This window comes from Centroberyx gerrardi, chromosome 13, assembly GCF_048128805.1.
Source record: "Centroberyx gerrardi isolate f3 chromosome 13, fCenGer3.hap1.cur.20231027, whole genome shotgun sequence".
NCBI lineage: Eukaryota > Metazoa > Chordata > Actinopteri > Beryciformes > Berycidae > Centroberyx > Centroberyx gerrardi.
Genome location: NC_136009.1, coordinates 23940270 through 23966344, shown reverse-complemented (window position 1 = coordinate 23966344; position 26075 = coordinate 23940270). Strand labels below are relative to the sequence as shown.

Here is a 26075-nt window from a genome sequence, read left to right as displayed (position 1 = left end):
ATCTGATTAGCGATAAATGAGATCAATGAGCGCAATATTGTTTTATACTGAGCTTTCCCCATTTTTGTCTGGTGTAATTCCTCTCAGATGATGGAGGTGGCAGCTTTGCTCTCTCTGATGATCGGCTACAGCGCTGAGGACGCCAAGCTGTGTTTATTCCACTGGAATCGCTGTGAAGAGGCCAAGCTGCAGTCTGATGTCCTTCTGGATAATGTCAAGAGCGTGATCAAGCAGACAAAGGAATCTGAATCGGACTATGACAGCGGGAAATCGGTTGATTCTTTCCTCTCCAAAGTGTTCACGAAGAAAAACAAGGTTTGTTTATTCATACATCCATACCTGCTTTTTATATGTTCGGCTGATCCTGAATGAGGTCATTAAAATGGAGATGTCATTGATTCAAACAGAATGGCTGAGTTTTTAGATCAGTGGTCCTCAACCTGGGGGATTTGGGGGAGGGTTGCAGTTTCAAAGATAGAAATGTTCTATCATGTGTCCAGTTCTTAGGATAAACACATTTTCCTTGGTAAATAATAAACATTTCTGAGCTTCCTCCAATGGCAAATCAAGTGAAACTGCCCGTAAAGGGACAATAAAAATCATTCCAGGCACAAAGGTTGAGAACCGCTGCTTTAGATGACGGTACAAGCTTTTTCTTTTTGTGACTGCTGACCTGATGAACTTGTGCTCCCAGGTGGACAACATCATCGTGGTGACGGACTATTGGCTTAATCAGGAAGTTGAGTGGGCCATCAACTACTACAGGAAGGAAATGAACAATAAGGCCCTTGTGGTGCAAATCTTCCTGTCAGAGCGGTAACTAACTCAACTTTCTGCTGTCTTCTACTATTCCTCCTAGCTCTCACAGACAGTACGCATCGCTTGCACTATATAATAATAAGTAAGCAGGGCAGGAAATTAACTTCTCTGCCCTCTGGCCACAGTCGTTGGCCACAACCAAAATTTTCTGAATATTAATGAGGATTTACCTGGCTGGTAGAATAGACAAACTTACCAGCCACAGACAAAATTTAGCATCATTTGGCTAGAGGCTGGTTTCTATTTCCCTCCCTGTTGTTAACCCTGTGTTGAGTGCATATATTCTCTTGTTTACCTGTTGCAGAGACGTAGAACACAACCCAGACAGGAACAACGTGACGCTGTCAGGCTTCAGCGAACAAATGCTCAGGTGAAATGTCCTCTTGTTCATTCTCATCCAAATGCATCGATCTAGATGATACAGAAATATTGATCTCAGTCCAGTGGCTCCTAAAAGCAAACTCTCTTGGTTTTCCCATGATGCTACAAACCCATGGATAGGCGAAACTGGTTTATTTATTTATTTATGTATATTGTTTTACTATGCATTCAGGTTTGTGGCAGAACGAGGATCGTCCAGGCTGCTGGACCATGTGGAGCATTTAGACAAACTGCACAACATCCCACCACCAGAGGGAGCTAAACACCCTCAGACCGCCAGCAGTGTGGCCCCAATACCAGCCAGCCCCAAGTTAAGGTAATGTTTCCTCCATCGACAATATCAGAATATATTCAGAAGAATGCGAACATCTGCCAATGCTGAACAATACTCCAGTCTGTCCACCAAATTTAATAGAAATCTGTTTGTGTGTTTTTGAGAGATCCTGCTGACAGAGGAACTAAGTAACAGGGGCTAAACTCCTTAGCAGAGGTAATAGAATCAATATACCATACTACTTCACATCTCTACTGTCTTTTAAATCCAGTAATTATGGAACCAGATCACAGGACCGGTTAGTTTTAAATTCTCCACGCATAAATTCTGAACTTGGCAAGATGAGTTCCTGACACTATGCACTTTAATAAATCTAAAAGACCATAAAGCATTTTGAAATTAGATCTTCTTGCCCCCCTCAGTGATTAACTGGTATATTTCACATTTTCTGCAGTGTTTGTGATTGCTTTTTAAAATGTAGAATGTATGTAGAATGTATGTTGCTGACTGATTCAACATGTGACTGAATTGTGTTTTATATTTTCTTTGTCATGTTAATGTTGGGGGTTTTGTTTTGGTTGTCAGGTCTGTCTTGAAAAAGATTAAATAAAGGATAAATGGGGAAAAAAAAGAAATACTCAAGTTGAAGGCATGCTGTCCACGAAATCAGATGAGAACAGAACGAAATTGATAATGTACTCTGTATTAGGGCTGAACGATTTTGAAAAAATATGTAATTGCGATTATTTTGACTGATATTGCAATTGCGATATGATTTTCGATATTAGAAGGAATGATAATTTTTACATCATTATTCTCATTTTCATTGAAAAACGTATTAAAATGATTATGGTGTGATTTTTGTGGGGATCTGTACCAAACAAAGATGTTTTCTTAAGTCTGTAGAATATGATGTGTAGGCCAGGACATCTCTGCACCACGACAATATTTAATTTAAAATGGTATTTTGACACACATTTCGCCTTTAACAAATATTGCGCCTCCTGCGATTTGAAAATTTTAGTAGGCCATATTGCGATTTCGATCAAATTTCGATTAATTGTTCAGCCCTACTCTGTATTCTGTATTACTCCCCTCTTTTCACAACCTTTTTTCTTACCTGTTTCCCCTCCATCTTACTCTTGAACACCCTCTCTCTCCCTCCATCTTACTCTTGAACACCCTCTCTCTCCCTCCACCTTACTCTTTAACACCGTCTCTCTCCCGGTGCCTGTGTCCCTCAGGTGGCGAGGCGTGCGCGTGTTCATCTCCTCCACCTTCAGAGACATGCACGCAGAGCGCGACGTCCTGGTGCGCAGCGTCTTCCCGGAGCTCCGGCGCCGCGCCGCCCCGCACTGCCTCTACCTGCAGGAGGTGGAGCTGCGCTGGGGCGTGACGGAGGAAGAGTCGGGCCGGGCCGCCCAGCTGTGCCTGTCGGAGGTCTGCCGCAGCCAGATGATGGTGGGGATCCTGGGGGAGAGGTACGGTCTGGTACCCCCCCGACCCGACCTGCCCGACCTGCCGCAGTACAGCTGGGTAAGACCTGGTGTTAGGAAATAAAATAATTATAAAATAAACTTTATGTCTATAGCACTGTTCAAAAACAGAGTTACAAAGTGCTTTACAAACATGAAGCAAAATAAAATCACAACAGAATAAAAATAATTCAGCAGTGGATACAAAATTCAATAAAATAAGGGAAAGGACTAAAATAAACATGGTTTCAAAGTGCAGTAAATATAACAAAATAAAATGGATAAAGAAAAGAAAAGGAAAAAAACAAAAATAAAGTATAATTAAAACTACAGACCATAGAATCATATAATCATCAATAAATAAGTAGGACTTTATAAACACTTTGGGGCAAATTAAGTGTATGACCAAACTTATAAATTCCATATCAATAAAATAAACTGTTATACTGAATAAGGATGAAGAACCGCTATTGTGATAGTTATGTTATTGTATAGGAAGGGGCAGGGCAGGTTCTGCAGGATCATATTAGGTTCTGTGTCAAACACCATTTCCATTGCTGGGGAGCATTTTCCCCACTTTCTAGTTAAGTTCTTCAAAATGGATGGGATTGATGTCTGACAAAGTTGTTTTTGCATGTAAAGCAATGTCCTTTGTTAATATAATAATGTAAGATAACCTCATTGTCCCTGTGCAGCTGGCCTCGGCCCCGGCAGGCCTGTCCATCACAGAGATGGAGATCCGTCAGTTCCAGGCTCTGTACCCCGACACCGCACACCAACGCATGTTCTGCTACTTCAGGGATCCAAACCTCACCAAGTATGACGTCCCATGCTCACATTCACACCACAAACGTTTCCCCCTTTCCTTACTCTTTACTTGAACTTAAATGAATGCATCTCTTTAAATGAAATACTTCCTGCATCAAATTTGTCTCGTTTGCAAATAAGTGATTCTTGAGGACATGCCATGACACAGCAGTGCTCATATGGTGTAGATGTCTTGGTAACATATTTGTGATTCCAGTACATTGGTTTTCATTGCTATAATGCTACACAGTTTGCTGCATAATCAATCCTAATGTTAAAGCATTTTCTGCCTGTGGTTTCTCAGATCAGTTCCTGTGGCGTGGAGATCAGATTTTGCCCCAGAATCACAGGAGGCTGAATCCAAAATGGCCGACCTGAAGAGTAGGATCCTGGCCAGTGATGTGAAAGTCACTGAGAAGTGAGTGCTTCAGTCACATTCACAGAAGTACAGGCAAACAGGCAAAATTTCCTCTTGGATCCAGGATACAGAATGCCATAATATGTGTAATTTGTGAGGAAAATGTTGACCAAACATGAAGAGCTTCACTCCAAAGTGAGATACAGTATCTACCATTTGGAAAAGACGAATACCTGCTTTGACAAATTGATTTCTGGCACACAAGTAAACCACATTATGGGTTAATATCCATCTAAAAGTCATCTTAAAACCTTTGCTTACAAGGTAGTTCATATTTTTGAGGATAAAATCATCTGTTTTATTGACCAATGAATTTGATGAAGCAACATTTTTCCAGAATAGATACATAGCATTTTGGAATGAAACCCTTCAAATGTTCTACCACAGTAAAATATCACTAACTGAGCCTACATGTGTGTCTTTCTGTCCCAGTTACCCGTGTGAGTGGGGAGGCGTTGTGGAGGGGAAGCCCTATCTGAAAGGCCTGGAGGACTTTGGCAAGGCGGTGCTGGAAGACCTCTGGACGTCTGTGCTGAAGCAGTTTATAGAAGTCAGTTACTTTGATGATACAGTTACTTCCAAACCCTAACCCCCCAAAAATACATTTGAAATTCATAAACTACTACTTGCATTCATATTTATAATCAATCCCCAGTCTAAGCAAAAAGGTATTTTCTCTCTAATCACTTATGACAATTCTCAACAGTACTAGGACTTTACTGATTTATGGGATTCATTCTAGCGAGCTACCCACGGCAATTTTCAACATGCCAAACATACAGCAGATCCCAAACAAACGTCTTATTTGTGTTCTCTGATTGGCAGGAGGACGATGAGGCCGAGGCTGCGTCGGATGTGAGCGAGCAGCAGGTGCACCAGGGGGCGCTGCAGAGGCAGTTCTACGGCCGGGCCAAGCTGCTGGCCGGGGCGGCGGAGAAGGTCCAGGAGGTCCAGGCCAAAGGAGGCATGGTGCTGGTGGAGGGAGCGCCTGGAGAGGGCAAAACTGTCTTCATGGTAAATTACTGGACTCAAACACACAAGACTGTCATTCATGCTAACCTGTTGTGGACCAAATGTATAGGATGTATACAGGGGGTGGACAAAGTGACGGAAACACCACATGGACATAAAGACATAATTTGAAGTAACTAAAGTACAATTTCAAAGGTAGCTACACAGGTGAGTCATATTAAGCTGAATGCCAGTTGGCAGTATCTTTTAGCTGTAAAAGCGGTCTGACAATCAACACTTTTGTGTTTTCAAAGCAATGTGAGGCAACGAACACAGATCCAAAAAGGTGAAATAACCTGTGTCGAAATTGCAAGGGCACCAGCCATAAAAACTGCTAAATTATTTAATGTGGCAAGGGTAACGGTCTCGAAAGTCATGACAACACAGCCAAATACAGACGAACTGCATCGGAAAGAGGTTAAGTTCACCGAATAGGATAGACGGACTCTAAACAGGATAGTTGCTAAATGCCACAAAACTACGACCTCAAAAATGACCTCAGAATTGAATCCTCACCTCCCTCCATACAGGCCGCTCTAGCAAACGCCCTCAGAACCGGAGATAAGTCCAAGAAAAAACTGGGCTGTGATGTCATTTCCTACTCTACGTCTGCTAGCCAATCCGCTCGCTCCGTGGAAAACCTTCTGCGATGCGCCATCCAGTGGCTGAGGAAAACGAAGGATACTGAGGAGGAATCGCCCCTTCCTCCATCTTACAAGTAAGTTCAATGGAATCTACTGCTGTGGAAGTTTCCTCCAAGCAGTCAAGGCGTGTGTCGTATTGTTCCTGCACTAAAACTTTTTTACAATCTATGTCCAATCATATATTTTTATCATAGAGATTTGCTGGCAGAATTTCACTCCAAGTTGAGTGACACCAAAAAGGACCAACCGCTGGCCCTGCTGGTTGATGGGGTGGACCTCGTCCGAGACAGCAGGGGCCAGCTCAACTCTGATTGGATACCACAGCAGCTCCCACAGGTCAGTCACACATTGTGCATTCATGTGCTATCGCATAAATCTGAAAAACAAATTTCCTACTTGGAAATGCCCTCCCAAGTGGGTCGGAAACTTTTTCTACCTGAGTTTCCGAGTTATGACGCAATGGTGACCTTTAACCTTCTCAACAAGGCAAAAAAGTTTTGTGAGTCAACAGTAAGAAAACTACGGAGCCCCTAAAGTCCTGAAAGGTGATATTTTTTTATCTTGTGCGCACAAGTTAATTACCTTGTGCGCACAAGATAATAACTTGTTCCCACAAGATAATTAACTTGTGCGCACAAGATAAAAAAATATCACCTTTCGGGACTTTAGGGGCTCCGTAGAAAACACATACACATGCACATTTATTGCAAGTTTGAAGTTAACCAGACTAAAACCTAACATTTGTTTGAATGAAGTTTAATTGGATTGTTTAGCTGCAGGACCATTTTTGCTTATCGTATGTCTTCCAGGTTTGATTTTCCGACAAATTGGCACATGAATGCAGCCGACTTGGGCCTTCCCACCAGCACATGAACGCACAGTTAGATAAGCCTGTCTATTATCTGTTCCCACATTCAATACACACATGTACTTGTGGGGTGCAGCTAGCTAGCTACCTAGCAATGCTAATTCTTGACATTTTTACAATCTAACAGCAGAGACATCCCAATATTTAAAAGTTGACAAGCTAACAAAATACAAAATGGATAGATTTGGTTAAATGGTGATTTTAAAAAATCATGGTTTGGAGGCAGGAAATTAACTTTTTTTGCACACAGGCCACAATGGCTGATTTTTACCAAAAGAATTAAAATGTTACCCAGCTGGCTATAGTTTTAGAGGAAAACCTCCAAATGGTTTGTTTCCTCCCAAAGCTGCTTGTTGAGTATGCAGTCTTAAGCCAAAATTACCAGCATTTGGCTGGTGGCTGGGGTTCAGTTCCCACCCTGTTTGGATGGGACTCTATGAGTAGGGGATGAATATGTACTCCGCTAGTTTTTTCTTGTTTTTTCTCAGCCCCACCTCTCTACCTGTATCTATAAGATTGGTGTGAACAATTCACTAAGCTGCTTCATCACTCTCTATACACAAGGGTTACTTTATGTCCAGTTGAATATACAGTCATTCGTAGATAAATAAATTCATGCAGCTGAGGCAAGGTTAAATATGTTGAATGTGAGGATGTGTAGTGAAACCCATATTTTCCTTTCTCTTGTCAGGGTTTGTGTTTGGTAGTAAGCGTCACGTCCCGTTCGGCACTGTTACAAACCCTTGCCAAGAAGAAAGGGGCCGTGCTGTTTGCCCTGGGACAGCTTTCTATGCCGGACCGGAAGGAGATCGTTCAGAAGGGCCTGGATGTCTTCGGGAAGAAACTCAGTGACTCCGCATTCAACAACCAGGTTCTTCTCATCACTTTTATAGTCTGCATAGGCGAAGTGCCAACATTGGTTGACAGTTTGGTGTTCCTACTCACCAAATCCTGCTTCTGTGCATTAGACTCCCATTTATACGTTGAAGACTATGCCCGAGACTCATTCTAATTGAAATAATCCTGTTTTCTCAATCAGTCAGTTTGTTAGTTTGTATATCCTAAATGTTGTGTGTGTACTTGTTCAGCTCCAGACTCTGATGATGAAGAAGGGAGCGGTGAGCCCTCTCTACCTTCACCTGGCCTGTGAAGACCTGAGGAACTTTGCCTCCTTCGATAAGGTCTGATATCAATCACTTTTGACATATTGCAGTGTTGGTTGTGGTGATGCCATTTGGTGGACACTTTAATCCAAAGCTTCTTTCAATACAATCAGTGCACACATTTACAGACTGTGTGACCTCAGTGGGAATTGAACCCCTAATCTTTGCATCATGAATGCCATGTTTATGAATGAAGTCCTTGCGGGGAAATTCGTCTTTCCACCTGTCCCTTTCCTCCAGGTGGTTTCTCTAAACATTAGACCGCTCTGCTGCCAGATGTCATCGTACCTTGGTGCACATCGCAAGTAGCTTGATAATAACGGCGATGATGATTATGCTAACATCTGTCCTTGTGCCTCAGATGAAGGAGAGCCTGCAGAGCCTGCCCCAGTCTCTGAGCCAGCTGGTGCAGCACAGTCTGGACCGGCTGTGCTGCCAGTACAGAGGAGTGGTGGGACTCCGCTCCGCCCTGGCTGCTCTCACTGTCAGCACCGCCGGTAAGATGCTGCTCATGTTACACCAGATGTATATCTAACCACACCTGAGTCAAAACAGTATTTTCACATAATTCTTAGCATTATGTTTAACCTGTTTGGAGTGCCATATGGATGGGAGTTGGTAAATGGTACAATACAGTGAATGCCAGAATATTCAGTGGGATACATTAGCTGAATTTGAACCTGGGTGTTAATTGCAGTGACACAATTTTGTCTATGTTCTCCACATGATACAGTACAAACAGTGAGTGCCAGAAATTTTACACAGCCACAGCCACAGGAAAGTATTTGAAAATCTATTTTGTATATTTATCTGCAAATGATGGCTTAACTGATGCCATCTGGTACTCCAAGCAGGTTAAAAAAAAAACACTAAACACGATTAAACCCAAGTCTGAATGTTGCTCTGTCTGTGCACCAGACCTGGTGAATAGTGTTTCTGAAACAAGTCACATTTTAATTTGCATTCTTTATGTGCAGGACGCAAAAGAAAAGAGGGTTAGGGTTATTTTGACACATGGTATATCGAAATAAATAAATAAGAAGATGGAAATAATATTTATACAGTACTGAAGAGTGCAATTTTTAATACCTTTTTCCTATTTTTTTCGAATTTAACAATGTTTTACTTCATGAAACTTTGCATGAAACTACTTCACTTGGCTTGTGTTAGGCTCATCAAACACAAAGGTACCGGTACTGGCCTTTTGATTTGTTCATAATCTGTTTATAAAGGACTTGTTATTACAGTGTTATGTGCTGTATAAAAGGTTATTACAGTATTTTGTGGTCAGTCAGATGATGCTGTCAGTGTTAACAGGCTACACTTGTTGCTGAAGTGACTGTGGTTCCTTTGACATGTTCCTCTCTCGATCCACAGGTCTAAGGGAGAGAGACCTGTACGGTGTACTGAACATATGTAATGACCTATCCTCACGGGACGGGCAGGTCACATGGCAGGACGCGCTGTACCTGTCCAGGAAGCCCAAAGGACGCGTTCCCATGGCAACTTTCACCCATATAGTGCGGAGTTTACAGAGGTATGAGTCCCAGTTGGAGCTTATAGAGATATACTCCAGTGTGAGTTTACGGAGCTATGGATCCCAGTTCAACGACAATCCACTCCCTTAGGGACTTTGCTTGCACTTGAAAATTCATCTCTTACACCATGAAACAATGGCAGAAAATCACAATACACTCACATCAAGCCAAAGGCTGTTTTTTGTCTTCCCCTCTCGCCTATAATATGTAGTATGTGAGTTTTTATTTTTTTTAGTTCCGGATTTCATGTTTTTGTTGTTGTTGTTTATTACTCTCTAGACTCAAATTGGTTCGCATCGCCATATGTAGCAGTCCAGAATTCAAGTTAAAATGGGTTCTGCACTCATTTTAATGGCAAAGAGAAAGAGTACAGACAATGTTTAGGCATTAGTTTGAATGTAGAAACATCTTTTTCCCTGGATTTCAATATTTTTGACCATACATCTATTTTCTGATCTTAGATTACCCTTTTGTGTTCTTCATCACATCCCTGAATATTCTATAGATTGATATAAAAATGACAACGCAAATGGTTTATACTGATTGTGCGCTTTAGATTCCTTCTAAGCCAGGGGCCAAGTGCACATTTTGGGGAAAATTGCCCACAGAGATATACTGAGGCATGAGTAAAGTAATGGACAACAATCCTTGAGGAGTTATTAAAACACATATTTTGATTCTCATTTGCAGCCTGATCGGTCCGTCTCACTGCCACGGCGCTGACGACCTGCTGGCTCTGACCAATCCTGAGGTGAGGCGGGCCTTTGAGGAGTTCCTCCTCCCGGCTGAAGGTGACAGAAGCAGAGCTCATCTCGTACTGTCGGGTAAAGCGCACACAGTTTGTTTTTTAAATTCTCAAAGCGTAATTCCTTTTATTTTAGAGGCCTGTTGTATCAACTCTACCGTCTCTTTCCACAGCTCATCTGTGGGCGCTGGCCGACCCGCAGGGAGCCGACACATTCCTTCACTGTGAGGCCAACTCCATCATGCACCTGCCTTCACACCTGGTTAGTAGCCTTCCATCACCACCCATCACAGAAATGCTATCGGCCATAAGAAATAGGTAATGATTTGCCGCTTGTTTACAAACTCGGTCAAACTCACAAAACCACTGGCATTCCAACTACCAGGTGTTTGATCTGATCTTCACTAATAGACTTTGATCAATACTTTGCAATGAAATTAAAAGAAAGTAGTCGTTAAGCTCTTCATTGTGTAACGAGCGTTTGGTAGCAAAAGGAAATGTCCAGTCAGTAAAATCAGCTTATTTTTCAAGAAGCAAGCATTGCATGTATTCAGAGAAATTAATACATCTTTGCCTTGTTCAGACAAATCTTCCAGTGATCAGATAGTGATGATATTTACTGTACATTTTATGACTCCTGGCTGCTTATATTTGGCTTTGGTTAGATGGGAAGCGACCAATGGGAGGCCCTCTACTCCCTGCTGTCCAGTTACTACTTCCTGTATGCTAATGTTCGCCACGGCCTCCTGCACCACATCCTGGAGACCTACAGCTTGTATGGTGAGTCACTGGAGCATCTCATCATGAACAAGATTGTTATGGCAATAGCTTTCATTAGTTTGGATGGTCTTTCTATGATAAATCTTGCCTTTGCATGTGTTTACAACTATATGGATATGAAGCAGTGTGTTGCTGAAATGAATGATGGTTAAACAAAAAATCCTCACATTTCTTCTGTCTTTCCTGCAGACAAGAAGAATAAGTCTGCGCCTTCAGGTAATGGTTTGTGTGTGTGTGTGTGTGTGTGTGTGTGTGTGTGTGTGTTCGTGTGTGCATTTGGTACCTCTCAAAACCTAAAATACATATTCCAGCCAACAGTGTTTTGTTCCTCTTCTGTGTCCCTCAGGCAGCTTCCAGGGCGATATGGAGGAGTGCCGGGGCTTCCTGCGGCGTCACGCCCCCCTCCTTTCCTCCTGGCCGGCCCTTTTTGTCCAGCAGGCCCTCAACGAGCCTCCCCAGACCTCTGCTCACACCTGGGCGCAAGGCCTGATGGGAAAAGGAGGCGCTCGGGTTGTTCAGTGGCTAAACAACGACCATCAGATCCTACGAGAGACCTGGTAAGCACGTTGTTTTCAAGGTGCAGTTAAGGAGTGTGTGGTTAAGGTGGGATGTCGGGAGTCTTTCCTAAATCCACCAGTTGCATCTTAACATTGAAAATGTATCTGAGGAAAACGTCTTCCCCTTGGACCATTCATTTCTCTTTTTAGAGGGAACGAAGATATTCATATTTTCATTCAGATGCGAAGATATCTCGCGTTTATAAGGCTTTTCTCTTGTATTTTCAGCTCTGTAAGTTTGGTATTAAATTGTAATTAATATGAAGTGATGTTGGTCTTGTGTGTTTCGACCCAGTGAGCTGGTCTCGACCTTCTCCTCTGAACCCACCTGTGTGGTTGTGAGTCCAGACGGAGGGCTGATGGTGGTTGGTACTGGAAAGGGAACGCTGCATTTCATCCACACACAGACGGGACAGGTGGGAACACTTTCTTTTTTTCAGATTTCTTTCAAGATTTCAGGGATTTTTTTTAGACCTATAACTGCTGTTCTACTAGAAGATAACTGTTTTATGCTTCCCTGCTCCTGTGTGTTCTTGATCATGTCTTTTATTTTGTAGCCTCATAAACTTATTCATGGTTTCTGTTGCTTCAGTCAATGTCTTTTCACCAATGCTACCAAGACAAATTCCTGTACAGTTATTGCACTTGGTGGTGGAATTGATAAGAAATAAACAGCCGAGTAAATGTCAAAAGGTATATTATTATTATTATTATTATTTGAATAAACCAATCAACTCTCTCCTGGCCGTGAACAGGAAGTGAGGTCGCTGGTGAGCAGCTGTGACGGCATCTCCAGCTGTGTCTTCCTGAAGGACGGGCTTCTTGCCACCACCTCTTTTGACGGACGGATAGAGATGTGGGACATGGAGAGCGGCTGCAGGTGAGAGGAAGGTTGGAGGAGAGTTTACAGAAAGCCTCAGATCTTAAACCGACTCCTGCCGGATTCAGTTTTATGTCTCCAGCCTAATGACGTTTGAATTAACTGACCTGTCTAACTCTGCTTCTTCTCCTTGCAGGACTGCTCTTATTGATGGCCACTCTAATACGATAACAGGAAGTGATGTCACTGCAGACAGGAAGCACCTTGCAACTGTGTCCCTGGACTTCATGCTTAAAGTTAGTGTCAATTACATCAAACTGTTACTTTTATGCTACTAATTACTTTTATTATTATACTATAGTAGTATAATTTACTATAATTAAATTATGCTATCACTGTATTATTAACCCTCCTATTATGTTTGGGGTCAATTTAACCCCATTCAACATTTAGCGTCTCTAAAAACATGATTAACATTATTTTTTCAGTTTGATACTCGATGACTTTTCCTAATTTCATGGGGAGAACTGGTAAACATGAACTTGCTGATGTTCTGAAGTGTGAACTTGGGTAACACTTTCAATTACAATAATTTTTTTTTATTGCTGGGGTCAATTTGACCCCAAACATAAAAGATGTCTGTTAATTTTAACATAATAGGAGGGTTAAATTAAACTGTACACTTCACTTGAACTGCTTTATTAGATCCACAAAATGCTCCTCTGCTCTGCAGGTGTGGTCCTCTGCTAAAGGTCATGAGGTAGCAACGCTGCCTAGCTCCAGCCCTCTGAACTGTGTGACCTTTGACCCAGAAGGTCGCCTACTGGCTGCTGGCTGCTGGAATGGGAATGTGATGGTGTGGAACTGGCTCCAGAATAAAACTTTGATGGTGAGTTAAACTGAGGAGAGACAAGGAACTGGCTGCTAGTATAGGGAGCGTCAGCTTCAGTGTAATATCTACGGGAATATGTGCTAGCATGGCTAATGTTATTCAACCAGAAGTGGCTATTGAGCTAGCCTTCCTTATTGGATGTGTATGTAGTGTCTCGCTCAAGATTTGTAGCAATTTTGCCTTTTTTTTTTGACAGTAGACTGTAGAGAGAGACAGAAAAAAATGGGAGAGAGAGGGGGATGAAATGTGACAAAGGTCCATGGCCAGATTCAAACCCAGGACAGGAGCCACCAGGATGCCCCTCCCTTCTTCTTTCAATTCAACCACTTCTTCTCCTCTTCTGCCTCCTCCCTCTCTCCCCCAGTCCCTGTCTGGTCACGAGCGGTCGGTGCGCAGTCTCTCCTTCTCTCCCTCCTCCTCCATGCTGTGCTCTGGCTGTCTGTCGGGGGAGGTGAGGGTGTGGTCGGTGCCGACCTCCGCCTGCGTGGGGCGCTACCAGGCTCACTGCGGAGCCACCGAGGTCCTCACCTTCCTGGACGAAGGGACCATGCTGCTGAGCGCCGGCTCCGATCACATGGTGAGGCGTCAACGCCCGCACAGGATACAGGAGAGGAAACTTACATTTTCTGTGGATTAAAATTCTTGACATCTCTCTTTAACCAGCCAAACACATTTTTAGAGAAAGGAAAATCTTACCAAAGAGTAGACAAATTTGCAAGCCATAGCTAAAGCCTTACACAAGACATGTGTACACACCTAGGCACACAAATATACACGTACATACCTACATTTTGTTTCTTCTGCCCCTCTAAAACAGCTCCAGCTCTGGTCAGGGGGACTTGGCCGATCAGTGACTGTGTTTAAAGAAGACGAGGTAAGAATGCTGATTTTTCTTTTACTGAAATCTATAACTCTGTCACTCTACATGTGTGTTGCCTATCAAATTTTCATCCTTCTTTCATGAATTGGTATTTTAGTGTGAGCAGGAACCTCCTCAGAAGAAACTGAAGTCCGTAAGCTCGGGACCCGCTGCTCTATGTGTGGCTGTAAATAGAGACTACTCTGCTGTGGGATACCATGGTGAAGGCATCAAACTCTTCAACCTGGAGTCAGGTGTGTGTGTGTGTGTGTGTGTGTGTCTGTGTGTGTCTGTGCCGGGAATGTAAAGGTTCAAACTCACAAGTTTGAATCACTGACTTCTGCTGACAGAACATAAAACCTGGTTCTCCTCAATGTCTCTTTCCTCTTTATGAACTCCAAGTTTAGTTTCACAAAACCGATCAATCACTCTCCACTAAAAAAAGCGGGTTAAGGCCCATGCCACGTACTTGACATGTCATTGGTTTGAATCTTACTTGCACCTTGAATTTGACTGACCTTTGTTGCAAGTCGTTCTCTCCAGATTTTGCTATCTCCCTCCACTGTACACTAATATTCAAGAAATGCTCTAAAAAAATAAATCTTATAAACAAATACACCATGAATGAAGTTGATTTCATTGTAGGTGAGAGGACGTGGGCCAGTGAGGACCTTCGGGTGTCCGTTCTGTGCCTGATGTGGCTGGCTGTGGAAGCGGAGCAGCCGGGTCCTGAGCTGCTGGTGTCCGGTGGAGGAGACAAGAACCTGAGGGTCTGGAAGAGAGGAGGAGAGGGGGAAATGCAGGGAGGCCTGACACTGATGGGAGAGTTTGGGATGCAACAAGGCCCCATCCTGGCACTGGCCCAAAACTCCTCATACCTGGCTTCAGCCTCTGGTAAGTCCTGCTGATGGTAAAAGTAAACTCGTAATTTTACAAAAAGTTGGTCCGTTGAAGAATAAATGATCTTTGATAACGGCCTAAGATATTTCTCAAATGGGAATTTTCTGCTCATCATCTTCAAAAAATATCACATTCAACTCTTTTCTTATTCTCCCACTCCATGTCCATATGATTCAGATGACTTCACCATTGCTCTGTGGTCGGTGGATGAGCTGACCCTTGACCCCTGGGTTGACCCCACTGTGGTCTCTGTGCTGAGGGGTCACAGTGGAGGGGTCACCTGTCTGGCTTTCAGCCCTGATGGTGGAGAACTACTGTCTGGCGGAAAAGATCAGGTGTGTGTGTGCGCTGTTGTCTCATGATACCAGAATTTTGACTTGGATACCAATACTAAGTTTAATATCTAAAAATTTACTTTTGTACGGGAGTATTGTTATGTTGGTTGTGTGTCCGTCTGCGTCGGCTCTCTAAACGTTCACTTTTAAACCTATTTAGGTTTTAGCCTTTAACCAAAATATTTTTGTTTTTACTTGGAACATGAAAAAAGGAGGACATAGAGTTCATATTCTAACAAAATTCTCCACTTTCCAGCGTTTTATTTTACATCTTGAGGTCCATTCAAAGCTGATTGTGTGTTGTCATGTACCAAAAACACTCTCAATTCACTAGCAGAGAATAACAGCTAGCTGGAGCATTCATGGCATGGATAAATCAAATTGTCACACAAGTTGCTAAAAGTCAATAAAGTTAGACAATTTATGGATTTAAAAAAAGAATACCAAAAGTGCAGATTTTCTCTCTTCCTATTTACTTAACGCTGGTGCAGGGAAAACAACACCGCCGACTGCCGACAGTTTGAGCAATAGCAATTTAAACTGTTTTAGTACAATGTTCTACTAAGTAATTTGTGCTATGTTTAAGCATTTTTAGATATGCAATACTTTAACCTCATTGGGCTAAAAGTGGCGTATACGTAACCAAACTAGGGTATGATAAAAAATAAAGCATTATGTTACATATGGACTTCTCTGGTGCATATTTTTGATATTTACAGATGTTTAAGCATTGTTTAAATATGCAATAATGTATTTACTGCTTAGTCTAAAACAGGTCTATACATAGCCAAAATGATCCTGGGCTAAAAGGGTTAGGGTTATAATGAGAGTTAAAGCATAGACACAATGTTGAAATCACTCCTAAGCTCAGTGGGATATCTTTGTTTCAGGCCCTGATGGTGTGGGATGTGAGTTCCTCTCCTCCTGCTCTTTCCAAGTCACTCCCTCACTCTCACAGAGACTGGATCACCGGCTGTGTTTGGACACCGGACTGTGTGGTGAGTCTTCATGACGTCCCTTCACAAGTGTCCTCATCGGGCTTCATTATATGTATATAATATGTCCTTAACATCAACCTGGATGAGACGTGTGCCCCCATCTTTGCAAGTTTCATCACCTCAGAAAGTCATTATATTACAATATTATTTTTTTCCCCCTAATGTGTTTCCTCAAATATGGTTGTCAATGTCTGCCTCTAAGTCTTCGAACTTTTCCAGGTGAGCTCCTCAAACGATGGAAGGCTTTGTGTGTGGGACCTGCAGGCGGGTCAAAGTCTCAGTGAAATCCCCTGGAAGTGTCCTCTGAGCTCTGTCTGCTGTCTGGTGAGTTGGCATAAACAGCACTTAACACTGTCTGCAAGAACTTATTAACAGTGTTTCACTTACTATTCATGTTTTGCTTATTACCATTTTGTTATGTAGTAAAGGCAAAAATATAGTATATAAAGATATAGTGACCATGATTGTTGTGGGTTTTTCAGGATTTCAAGCTTTTTGAAGACATTGCTCTCATTCATTTCTAACGGGAAATACCTCTTTTCTCGCTTGATCCTGCATTTTTAATGGTTTTTTTTAATGAAAAATGGTATGAGAAAGTAACTTGCTGTGAAATTGTGTCTCACGAGACCCAGAAATTGTTAAATTTTTAACTGCTGAAATAATTGAGGCACAGCATTTCAAAATGTAAGCGAGGCAGCAGGGTGGTGTGCAGTGAGTAAGGAGTCCAACTTTGAACTGAAAGACATGAAATGACATAGGCAGCAGGCTATTCAAACATTAATTGGGTGGAGATGGTAACAACAAGCACACAGACAGCCTGAATTACTAAAAGTAGAAATAAAATAGCATATGGTAGGCTTGAGGATAGCCTTTCATTAAGGACTCAAACAGAGAAGAGAACAGCGAGAACGGATAAAGAATAACGCCGCTATGCCTACTAAAACAGCCAATAGCCAAGACATCTTCTAAAAAAGGTACTACTAATAACATTAAAAGATGGAGGCTAATAAAACAAGTTATTGGCTGTGACCTACTTGAGTGTGAGGGACCGGTTCTTCACGAACAGCAGCATTTCACTCAGCTACTTGGCTGTGCCCCAGTCGAAAATAATGATGATGATAGCCAGCATAACATAAGCTAGAGGTTATAGTTTCTTTTTTTTTTTTTTTACAGCACATACAAACAGGCTAAATACGCCTAATAAAACAACAGCATTTATTCTGAACAGCCAAAATCTTTCAGTATTTTCACTCAGTCGGCTTCGCCTCTCCTCTGCTACGAGAGGCTGCACTGAACAGTTTCTCTCCTACAACTTCGAGTTGGCTCATATAACGAATTTTGTTTCTAAAGTAGCTTAACACATTTTATTTCCTCGGGCAAGGGACTGATCATTAAAGAGTAACTAAACCCCAAAAACCGATGTATTTGGGTATTTAGTAGTGTTGTTGATGGATTCAGGTCCAAATCTTGACATTTTAGTGTAAAGTATTTGGATTCTACATAAGTTGGACCACAAACCACATCGGTTTTACAGTGACTGTACAGGAATTTGTATTGGTGAGGGGACTAGGGTGGGACTGGTATGTTTTTTTTAAGGCAGATACCAACACTAATATTTTTATATTAAGGCTGCCTATAGCATTTTCATATATTTGTGTCAATATTCTTAAATTTGACCACTTTCATTCCAAAACATGTTTTGGCATACCGAGGACTGCACAAAATGGTTATATCATTGTGGACCATTGAGGCTAAACTGGCGTTGTGGTGCTGGTTTGTTGTGTGCAGGGCCAGTATGTGATGGCAGGCTGTGCAGAGGGAGCGCTGCATGTGTGGAAGTGGGAAACGGGCGTAGAAATCGGCCACATCGCTGCACACCGGGAACGCGTTCACCACTGCTCTGTCCTCCCAAATACAGGTAAACTTTCTATTAAAACACATTGAAACAAGTGAGTACGAACATGAATTATCTCTCTGTCTGTCTCTCTCTTTCAAACCATACAATAGAATGACTTGCTGATCCTTATTTTGATGTCAATATGTAATTTAATTATATTTAATTTTTTTAAGACAAGACCAAAGAAGTCGTCCCAGAGGATATGGTAGTTGCCACTGCGTCTGATGATGGTACTGTGCAGCTTTGGAAGCCCTTCCAGGTGTGTGTGTTGAAGACCGGGGTCAAATAATATGTGCAAATAATTCAAAGTGGGTTATTTATTTCAACTTTATATGATAGTCCTTTCATACTCATTCATCTATCAGCAATATGATTTTTTGAGGGGTTTTTTCTCCGGTTTTTGGACACAACGATCACCCATAAGTAACTGGAGATTAGTTTCCAGTCGGTGTTTTCTCTGTAGTTTTATGGTGCAGCGGTGCTTGGGCATAATTTGAGTTTTATTCCCATATTTTTCCCCTGTTTTGGTTCTAGTGCAAGATGCAGAGCAAAAAAAATATTTCTTTAGGATACTTCATCATAATAAAACAGGAGACGTTGTGCTTTTTTCCTGCTTTTGTGTTTTTGATCATCTGTTATGTTTATGTGCAGGTGGAGCACTTCAGCACCTTCCGGGGTCACAGCGGTGGGATACATGGAGTGGTCTCCAAGAGCGGAGTCCCAGAATTCCTCACTGTTTCTGAGGACTGCTCATTGAGGTGCTGGATATGGGCAATAGGTAACATATTCTGCCTTCAGCTAATAGCAATGGGGGGGAAAAGGTTCAGCATGGCAACTTGATCCCTTCAGTCATCTTTATTGTCCCGCGTGTTTCGGAGGACCGCCTGATGAAGGAGCTTGCTCCGAAACAAGTAGGCGGGAAAAAAAGCGGCATGTACTTCTATAACATAATTGTTGATATGGAAGTAAATCTCAATACATGGCTGTCTGACCTTTCTTTAGAGAAATGTAACATTTATGAGGATGATATTCTCTGTATTTTATTTTTAAGGATTGAGTTGTGTATTTCATGTAATGTTTTACATAATATCCCAGTATCCGTACCTGTCTGTTGTCTCCTGTTGATGCAGAGTCTCCTCCCAGCCTGCGGGGCTCTGTCACAGCTCTGTGCTTCTCTCAGAAAGACAACCTGCTGCTGGCCGGCCATGAATCTGGCTTGCTAGAGCTATGGCAGCACAACACTGTGGTTGGACACAAGCAGGTAAACTACTGAAGAAGAAATGCACAAGAGAAGGGATTTATACATGTGGGTGTTTGATGTGTGTGTTTGTGTAACCACTTGTGGGGTGTTTGTGTGTGTCAGGCCTCTGACTGCCCCATCACAGCCATCTGCTCCATGCCTGATGGCCAGTTCGCTGCTGCCTGCAGGAAGCCGTCCGTTCATGTGTGGAAGCTGGTGTGGAACCATCAGCACAGCGCTGCAAGGTGAACTCACCGCTCATAAGGCAGTTCAGGATCCTTTATGGCCACACTATCCTCTGCTGCTTTTTCTATTTGTGTTTTTTAACTTTTATTTCATCTAACAAGTCAATTAAGAACAAATTCTTACAATGACAACCCGGCAAAAGGCGTGTTGATGGGGAATTGGGGAATTGGGGGGGTGGCGATGGGGATGAAAACAGAAGGACAAGACAAACGCGAATGGTTTGCAGAAGGCAACAGAAAACACAATAAAAACAGTAATTGACTGTTGACTGACAGTGAAGTAGTACAGGCATAAGCTGGACGGACACACATAAGAACTTGGGGACAGCAAACAGCATGACAAATAACGTCAGCAGCAAGGACACCATTAAAAAAACACGCAACAGACACACAGCAGCACACATGGAGAAGTTAGTGAAGTTATTTTTATGCGTCATATGTTTGCATGTGAATAACGAAGGTAACATAACACTTCTGTCATGGAAAAAACATGCAACTGCAAACTTTTTCTTTATGTTACTTGAATTGAAAGTTTTCATGATTATTTATGTGTTGACTGGGTTTCATGACGGCCTTGAATTCTGTTAAATAATTATACAGAAATATAACAGAATACATTTTACAGCTTCTATCACACATTCATTGCATTTGATGTTTTTCCGCTGTTTTACTCCACTGCAGCCCTGGAGTAGAAACCAGACTCTTTAGATTAGAATAACATTTTTAGGTCATGGAAGTACTCTGATTGGCTATGGAAAAGTCATGTAATATTACATCAGGGCCACCGTGGGAACCCTGATTGTGGATGTGCAATATTGCCATAGCTGGTAGTAGGGAAATCTGCTCATAATCAGAAATGAAAGGTGGGAGGTTTCTTAAGTGAGACGCATGTCCACATCTTTATCTGCATGCCTGACTGAAACGTTTGCTGCACTGCACCTCGCACTATTTGCACTTTGGAATAAAATAGACTCATATTTCCCTTTTATATCTCACATAAGAGATGTCTCTTGTCCCTCATTTTTGATGGTGTACCAGTTTCCTTTACACACCTAAGAAGAGAGCTTGGACATCAAGTAACGCGTGATGAGTTTCATTCTACACACTAAGCAATATTATCCACCTTGTGCTCTTTCTGCTCCCAGCCTAGTGAAGGTATCCACATACCCAGTGATGGAGCCAGTGATGCATCTCTGCTACTGCTCTATCCTGCTCGGTGCGGCGGACAACGGATCCATATTTGACGTCACAGTCGATGATGAGAACAAGTGGAACCACTCAATCTCTAGGTAAAGCTACATAACAGCTTTGACAAATCTTTGCATGTGTTTCATAATGCATGTCCAAGTAAGTTTAGTTCTCTTCAAAATTCAAATATGTTTTGTCATACAAAGGTTCATGAATACGCAATCCATAAAGATTTCCATTTTGAATTGGGTGAGTGAAAGGGAACTGAGGCAAACCTGTTGATGATGGAGATGATCATGCAGGACCGGGTCTTCTTCTACAGGTTCATGGAAAACATGGATTATTCGTGAAATTTTAAAATTTTGTTTTAAAAGATGCATATTCCCAAAGATTTGGAAATGGTATTGAAATTTGTTCATAATGTTTTTGTTTTTCTTATTTTTTTTTTTTTTTAGCCAGTCAAGTGTTTTTTTTTTATCATCCAGTTCAGTTGATGTATTGTTTGCACTGGTTTTGTTTCTTCTACACTTTTTTTTTATAAGTCTCTAGTTTTTCTTATGTCACATTTTGTTGTTCTTGTTTGTTTGTTTGTTTGTTTTTGCAATCAATGCAAATGCAAGCAAATAACTAAACAATACATATGAAAGTAGGATAAAATAGTTTAAATGCTCTGTATGTGTGTTTCTGTCATCATTGCAGTTGGACCCACCAAGTGCGAATTCTGGGGATAATTCGTAACGATGAGAAAAGCCTGTGGCTGGTGGGTGAGACAGAGGGAGAAGTTCGCCTTGGCTTCACAGTGAGTTTCACCCAACCAGCATCTCACCCAACTCCTGGGTGACTCCGCTGTCATCACATTAACACGCTGTCATTCAACTGTCATCGCCACCATGACTTTAAAAGGACTTTCTGCTTTGGTAACAGTTTATCTTCTCAGCACACTAAGATTTTACAGGTGTGCAAAATATCAAGAGATTACAAATGAAAGTGTCCGTACTTTCATGGGATTGTGTGTAGAATCAGTGGGTTTGCAGGTTTGCACAGATCGACACACTATGCAGTCAGGAGGTTAGGAGGCTGTGGATCCACTCTTACTCAAGCCCTTGGCTATTTGCAGACTGCTTTTAACCTTGTGGAGTCTCAACTAATCGAACTGAAGCTTGTCCTAAATGTTGCCAAAACTAAATTAATGTTGTTTTCAAATGGCAGGAAGACCACAGATCCTCCTCCCAACATGTTATCCTTGCAGGGCAGCCAGATCAAACTAGTGTCACACTATAAGTATTTAGGCATTTTATTTGACGATCGTTTATCTTTCAGACTCCACATTGAAAGCCTTGTCAAAAAGCTGAAGCTTAAGCTGGGTTTCTTCTTTCGAAACAAGTCGTGCTTTTCTTTCGCTGCCAGGAAAAAATTGGTTGCAGCCACCTTCCTCCCTGTACTCGACTATGGTGATCTATTGTATATGCATGCCCCTGTCCATTGTCTGCACTCACTGGACACTGTGTATCATGGTGCTCTGATGTTTGTTACGGGCTATAGAGGCCTCACTCAAGCGGATTCTAAGTGTAATGGTTTCTTCTCTCCATCCAGTTTACCATGGGATCCAAAACTGGTCTCCATTCATCCTTCAGCTCAGTGGAACTGGAGAAGGACCAGCCAGAGGGAAGCTTGATAACAGCCGTGACTGTGGACAGAGGTACTAACAAGGATCTACTAGTATTACTACTAGTACTGCTACTACTACTACTATTACTGTTACTATTACTACTAGTACTGCTACTACTACTACTATTACTGTTACTGTTACTACTAGTGCTGCTGTTAGTACTACTGCTACTACTGCTACTACTGCTACTACTGCTATTACTGCTGTTACTACTACTACTACTACTACTATTGCTATTACTACTACCACTGCTGCTACTACTGCTACAACTACTACTGTCTGGTACCACTTCTCCTACCACTAATAAACCACTACTCCTACTCCTACTAATAATGCTATTTCTACTAGTAATAATAATAACAATAATAATTATAGTAATTCTATAGTCTTTGAAAATCTTAAAATCTTAAGATCTTAAATCTTAAAATTCTTAGAAATTGAAATTGTGCAGTAAATACACATACCTGCTTGTTGATGTTTCAGTATTGTTCATTATATGATGATGTAATGTGTTGTCTGTATGTCTGTTCTTGCAGAGTTTGTGGTGTGTGGAGACGTTAAGGGCAACATGTGGTTCAACCAGCCTCCAGACCTTTCCTCCTGGAGCAGCAGAAAACCTGTAAGAGCCCACAGACTCTAACTCTGATGTGGAAAAGAACAGAACAGAATAGTGTAGATTTGTACATGGGAACGTCATTTTGAGGGTGTTGAATAGACCATAGCTGTTATTTTCCAAACATGGGTCAAACAGTATGTGCAAAAACTTCCTACTGTTTGTTTTAACCCAACCGGAGCATCAGATGAGCAGGTTTACTGCATCAGGAAATATCAGGTAGTGTGAGATAAAGTTGTCAATGTCGGGTGAAAACCTTGTATCTCCAAAATGTCAACATTTCAGGAACCAAGAAAAACAGCCTTGTTTTTAGCTTTACCACCAAGTATTTTTTGAGTTGTATTGTAAACCCAAGGGTTGCAGAATTGCCTCAACCTATAGAGGAGCATGAAATCCTTCAACTGGTATAAAATATAAGGTTTCTACATGAGAGTGACGTAAAAAAAAAACATTGTAGCAAGTTTACTAATTTGACTTTCCAAATAGTCTAAACTGTCTGGCACTCATTGCACTGTCCCCACCCATCTGGCACGCCAGGGAAATAAAAGCAAACATTTAGGTCCGTACTGTGTGTAATATTTTACTGATGATGATGATGGTGTTTGGTCCACAGGCCCACAGTGACAGGATCAGTGTGCTGAGAGTCACCAGCAGCACCATCATCTCAGCGTCCTACGACAGGACAGTCAAGCTGTGGGACAGGACCACCAAGAAACAGGTACAGCAGGGTCTTAAACACAGACAGAGAAAAAACATGAAATGACTCTGAATAGACTGTTCTCTCAAGCAGCAAGGTGGCGGGTTTATCTTTATTCTCTTGATGCATAGGTTTTTTTTTCACACCTCTTTCTTGCTGTCTCTCACTCTCTGTCACAATTTGTGTCTCTACGTTTTACTGTTACTCTCTCTCTCTCTCTCTGTCATTCTTCACACATTTCTTTTCCTCTTTCTCTTGTCTGTCTGCCTGTCTGTCTCTCTCCGTCACCGTCTTTCTCTGTATGTATTATTACTCTTTCCTTGTGACTCTGCTTCTCTCATCATCACAGTTTGTCTCAATTCAATTCAGTTCAATTCAATATGCTTTATTGGCATGAATGTTACACAAGCAGTATTGCCAAAATGTACATTACAAGTTCTCTCTCTCTCCCTCTCTCCCTCTCCAGGTGGGTATGTTTGTGTGTGGAGCTCCTGTACTGGTTTTGGAGGTGAACCCACAACAACCCAAAGAACTGGTTTGTGGCGACGGACTGGGAAAACTCTACTTCCTCTCCTGGACAGAATAATCCCTCTAGCTTTACGCAGAATTCAAGATTAAAAGCTTTATTGCCATACCAACCGATGTTTCTTGGCATCACTCTCAGTGAATATGCAGTAGATGTATTAAACATGGTATTTGCAACAGGAATTCATTAAATCACATATAACAGTAAGCTTGTGAGCCTATGAGTACATGCTTAAACTTTACACTTATAGCTTATAATCATGGTTATAATGCTCGTATCTCTACTCCAATATGTTTACATGTGCCTTTTAATCTAGATGGGGAAGAAACTTGCAGGTATAACGAGCAAGTATAAACAAGCTTTAAAACTATTATGTGGTATAATTATCTGTTATAGATTTGTGTAAGCTGATTTTTTTTGGTTTTTAATTCTGTTATGGTTTGTCCTTATTTAAAAATTGTAATGAGAGAAATCAAGAATGTGGGATCATGAAGCACTTTGGTAATGAATAAATGGAAACCTTATATTTACTGGTAAACCTTTTGCTTTGACAATAAAAGAAGGCTGTTCAAATGTTTTTGCTTTTCGTGTTTACTTTTGTAGACCAGTCAAGAAAACATATCCTTACATAATAAAAATATAATAATCTATATGTATAAAATAAAAATGGAATACATTTTTCTTTAAAATTCTGGCCTGGGTCAAATAGTACTTGAAAATAAAGTTATATTGGTGTTTATTTTAAGTTTCTGAGAGGTGGGTGGTGTTTGTCACATAGGACTTATGAGTGCCTGAGTGTTAAGACTGTTTAAAGTCACTTTTAATATACTTTTGCATTAAAACAAATGCAGAATTAGCTGCAAATACTATTTGACCTAGGTCTGATGCTGTTTGACATCAAAGCCAGACATGTAAACACAGCTTATCATCTAATGGTTTTACAACTCTGCTGTCTGTATTGAATTGCTTCTGTCAAGTTGATTATTAACCAAATTAAAGAGCAATAAGACACGGGCTGTAAATAGAGCTCCAACCAGTGCATCACTCTGATATTAGATTGACTGATTTAACCATAAAATTAATAGAAATATGAGTAATGGTGGAAACGTAACTATCACACAGTAATCTTCGATCTCAATCTTTACTGTATTGTGACCGTGACAAATATAGGACTATGCTGCCTTCAAGTGCTGGCGGAAATATGCAATTTAAGAGCCCATTTGAACAACTCAACAAAGTGATGAATACGATTAGGAAAGTGATTTTTTTTTATGATGCGTGAGTTGATGGAATGTGATGTTTAAGGAGTGGAGAGCAAGGAAGCTGTGCCAACAACTGATGGAAAAAGTGAGTACCGTAAATAATAAATAGTGTAAATGTAAATTAACAAAACTTTAAACAAACTGTTGCTGCTGCTGAAAACGTCCAATTCATCACTTCTTGTGCAACAGAGGATTTTCCCAGGAAACAGCTACCAGACACCGGGTGTGTAAAACAGCAAATGTGAAAGATTTCATAAACTGGGTATAGGTTGCCATAGTTGTCATTCATTTGTTTGCAATAAATTAATTAAAACACCAATTGCATTCATGGTGCACATTTTCTCCTCCTCATGCTCCCACTGCAGCACAAATTTTCCGAAAATAGCAGCCAGCAAAAAAATAATAATTTTGCAACAACATTTCCAACCGAACACACTTGAATGCGCTGTATGAG

The 26075-nt window shown here is 41.4% G+C and overlaps 1 protein-coding gene across 1 annotated transcript in view; it reads left to right on the top strand.

Moving 5' to 3' along the window:
- The window catches only part of tep1 (telomerase-associated protein 1), a 36814-nt gene extending 11894 nt beyond the window's left edge, over positions 1-24920 (top strand). The window contains exons 14-55 of the mRNA XM_071921595.2: positions 88-315; positions 695-816; positions 1124-1189; positions 1373-1516; positions 2719-3010; positions 3645-3766; positions 4061-4174; positions 4607-4724; positions 5000-5188; positions 5716-5903; positions 6024-6165; positions 7389-7568; positions 7786-7878; positions 8222-8357; positions 9238-9397; positions 10089-10222; positions 10317-10405; positions 10809-10923; positions 11113-11139; positions 11270-11480; positions 11776-11896; positions 12236-12360; positions 12497-12596; positions 13034-13189; positions 13557-13769; positions 14010-14066; positions 14170-14305; positions 14697-14945; positions 15129-15286; positions 16177-16284; positions 16504-16608; positions 18073-18202; positions 18355-18440; positions 18833-18959; positions 19312-19442; positions 19545-19666; positions 20812-20955; positions 21554-21653; positions 22448-22553; positions 23060-23142; positions 23750-23854; positions 24300-24920. Of these exons, the coding sequence (XP_071777696.2) occupies positions 88-315; positions 695-816; positions 1124-1189; positions 1373-1516; positions 2719-3010; positions 3645-3766; positions 4061-4174; positions 4607-4724; positions 5000-5188; positions 5716-5903; positions 6024-6165; positions 7389-7568; positions 7786-7878; positions 8222-8357; positions 9238-9397; positions 10089-10222; positions 10317-10405; positions 10809-10923; positions 11113-11139; positions 11270-11480; positions 11776-11896; positions 12236-12360; positions 12497-12596; positions 13034-13189; positions 13557-13769; positions 14010-14066; positions 14170-14305; positions 14697-14945; positions 15129-15286; positions 16177-16284; positions 16504-16608; positions 18073-18202; positions 18355-18440; positions 18833-18959; positions 19312-19442; positions 19545-19666; positions 20812-20955; positions 21554-21653; positions 22448-22553; positions 23060-23142; positions 23750-23854; positions 24300-24419 (5652 nt within the window). The 3' untranslated portion in view covers positions 24420-24920. The remainder of the gene's footprint in view (positions 1-87; positions 316-694; positions 817-1123; positions 1190-1372; positions 1517-2718; positions 3011-3644; positions 3767-4060; positions 4175-4606; positions 4725-4999; positions 5189-5715; positions 5904-6023; positions 6166-7388; positions 7569-7785; positions 7879-8221; positions 8358-9237; positions 9398-10088; positions 10223-10316; positions 10406-10808; positions 10924-11112; positions 11140-11269; positions 11481-11775; positions 11897-12235; positions 12361-12496; positions 12597-13033; positions 13190-13556; positions 13770-14009; positions 14067-14169; positions 14306-14696; positions 14946-15128; positions 15287-16176; positions 16285-16503; positions 16609-18072; positions 18203-18354; positions 18441-18832; positions 18960-19311; positions 19443-19544; positions 19667-20811; positions 20956-21553; positions 21654-22447; positions 22554-23059; positions 23143-23749; positions 23855-24299) is intronic.
- Positions 24921-26075: the final 1155 nt, after the last annotated feature.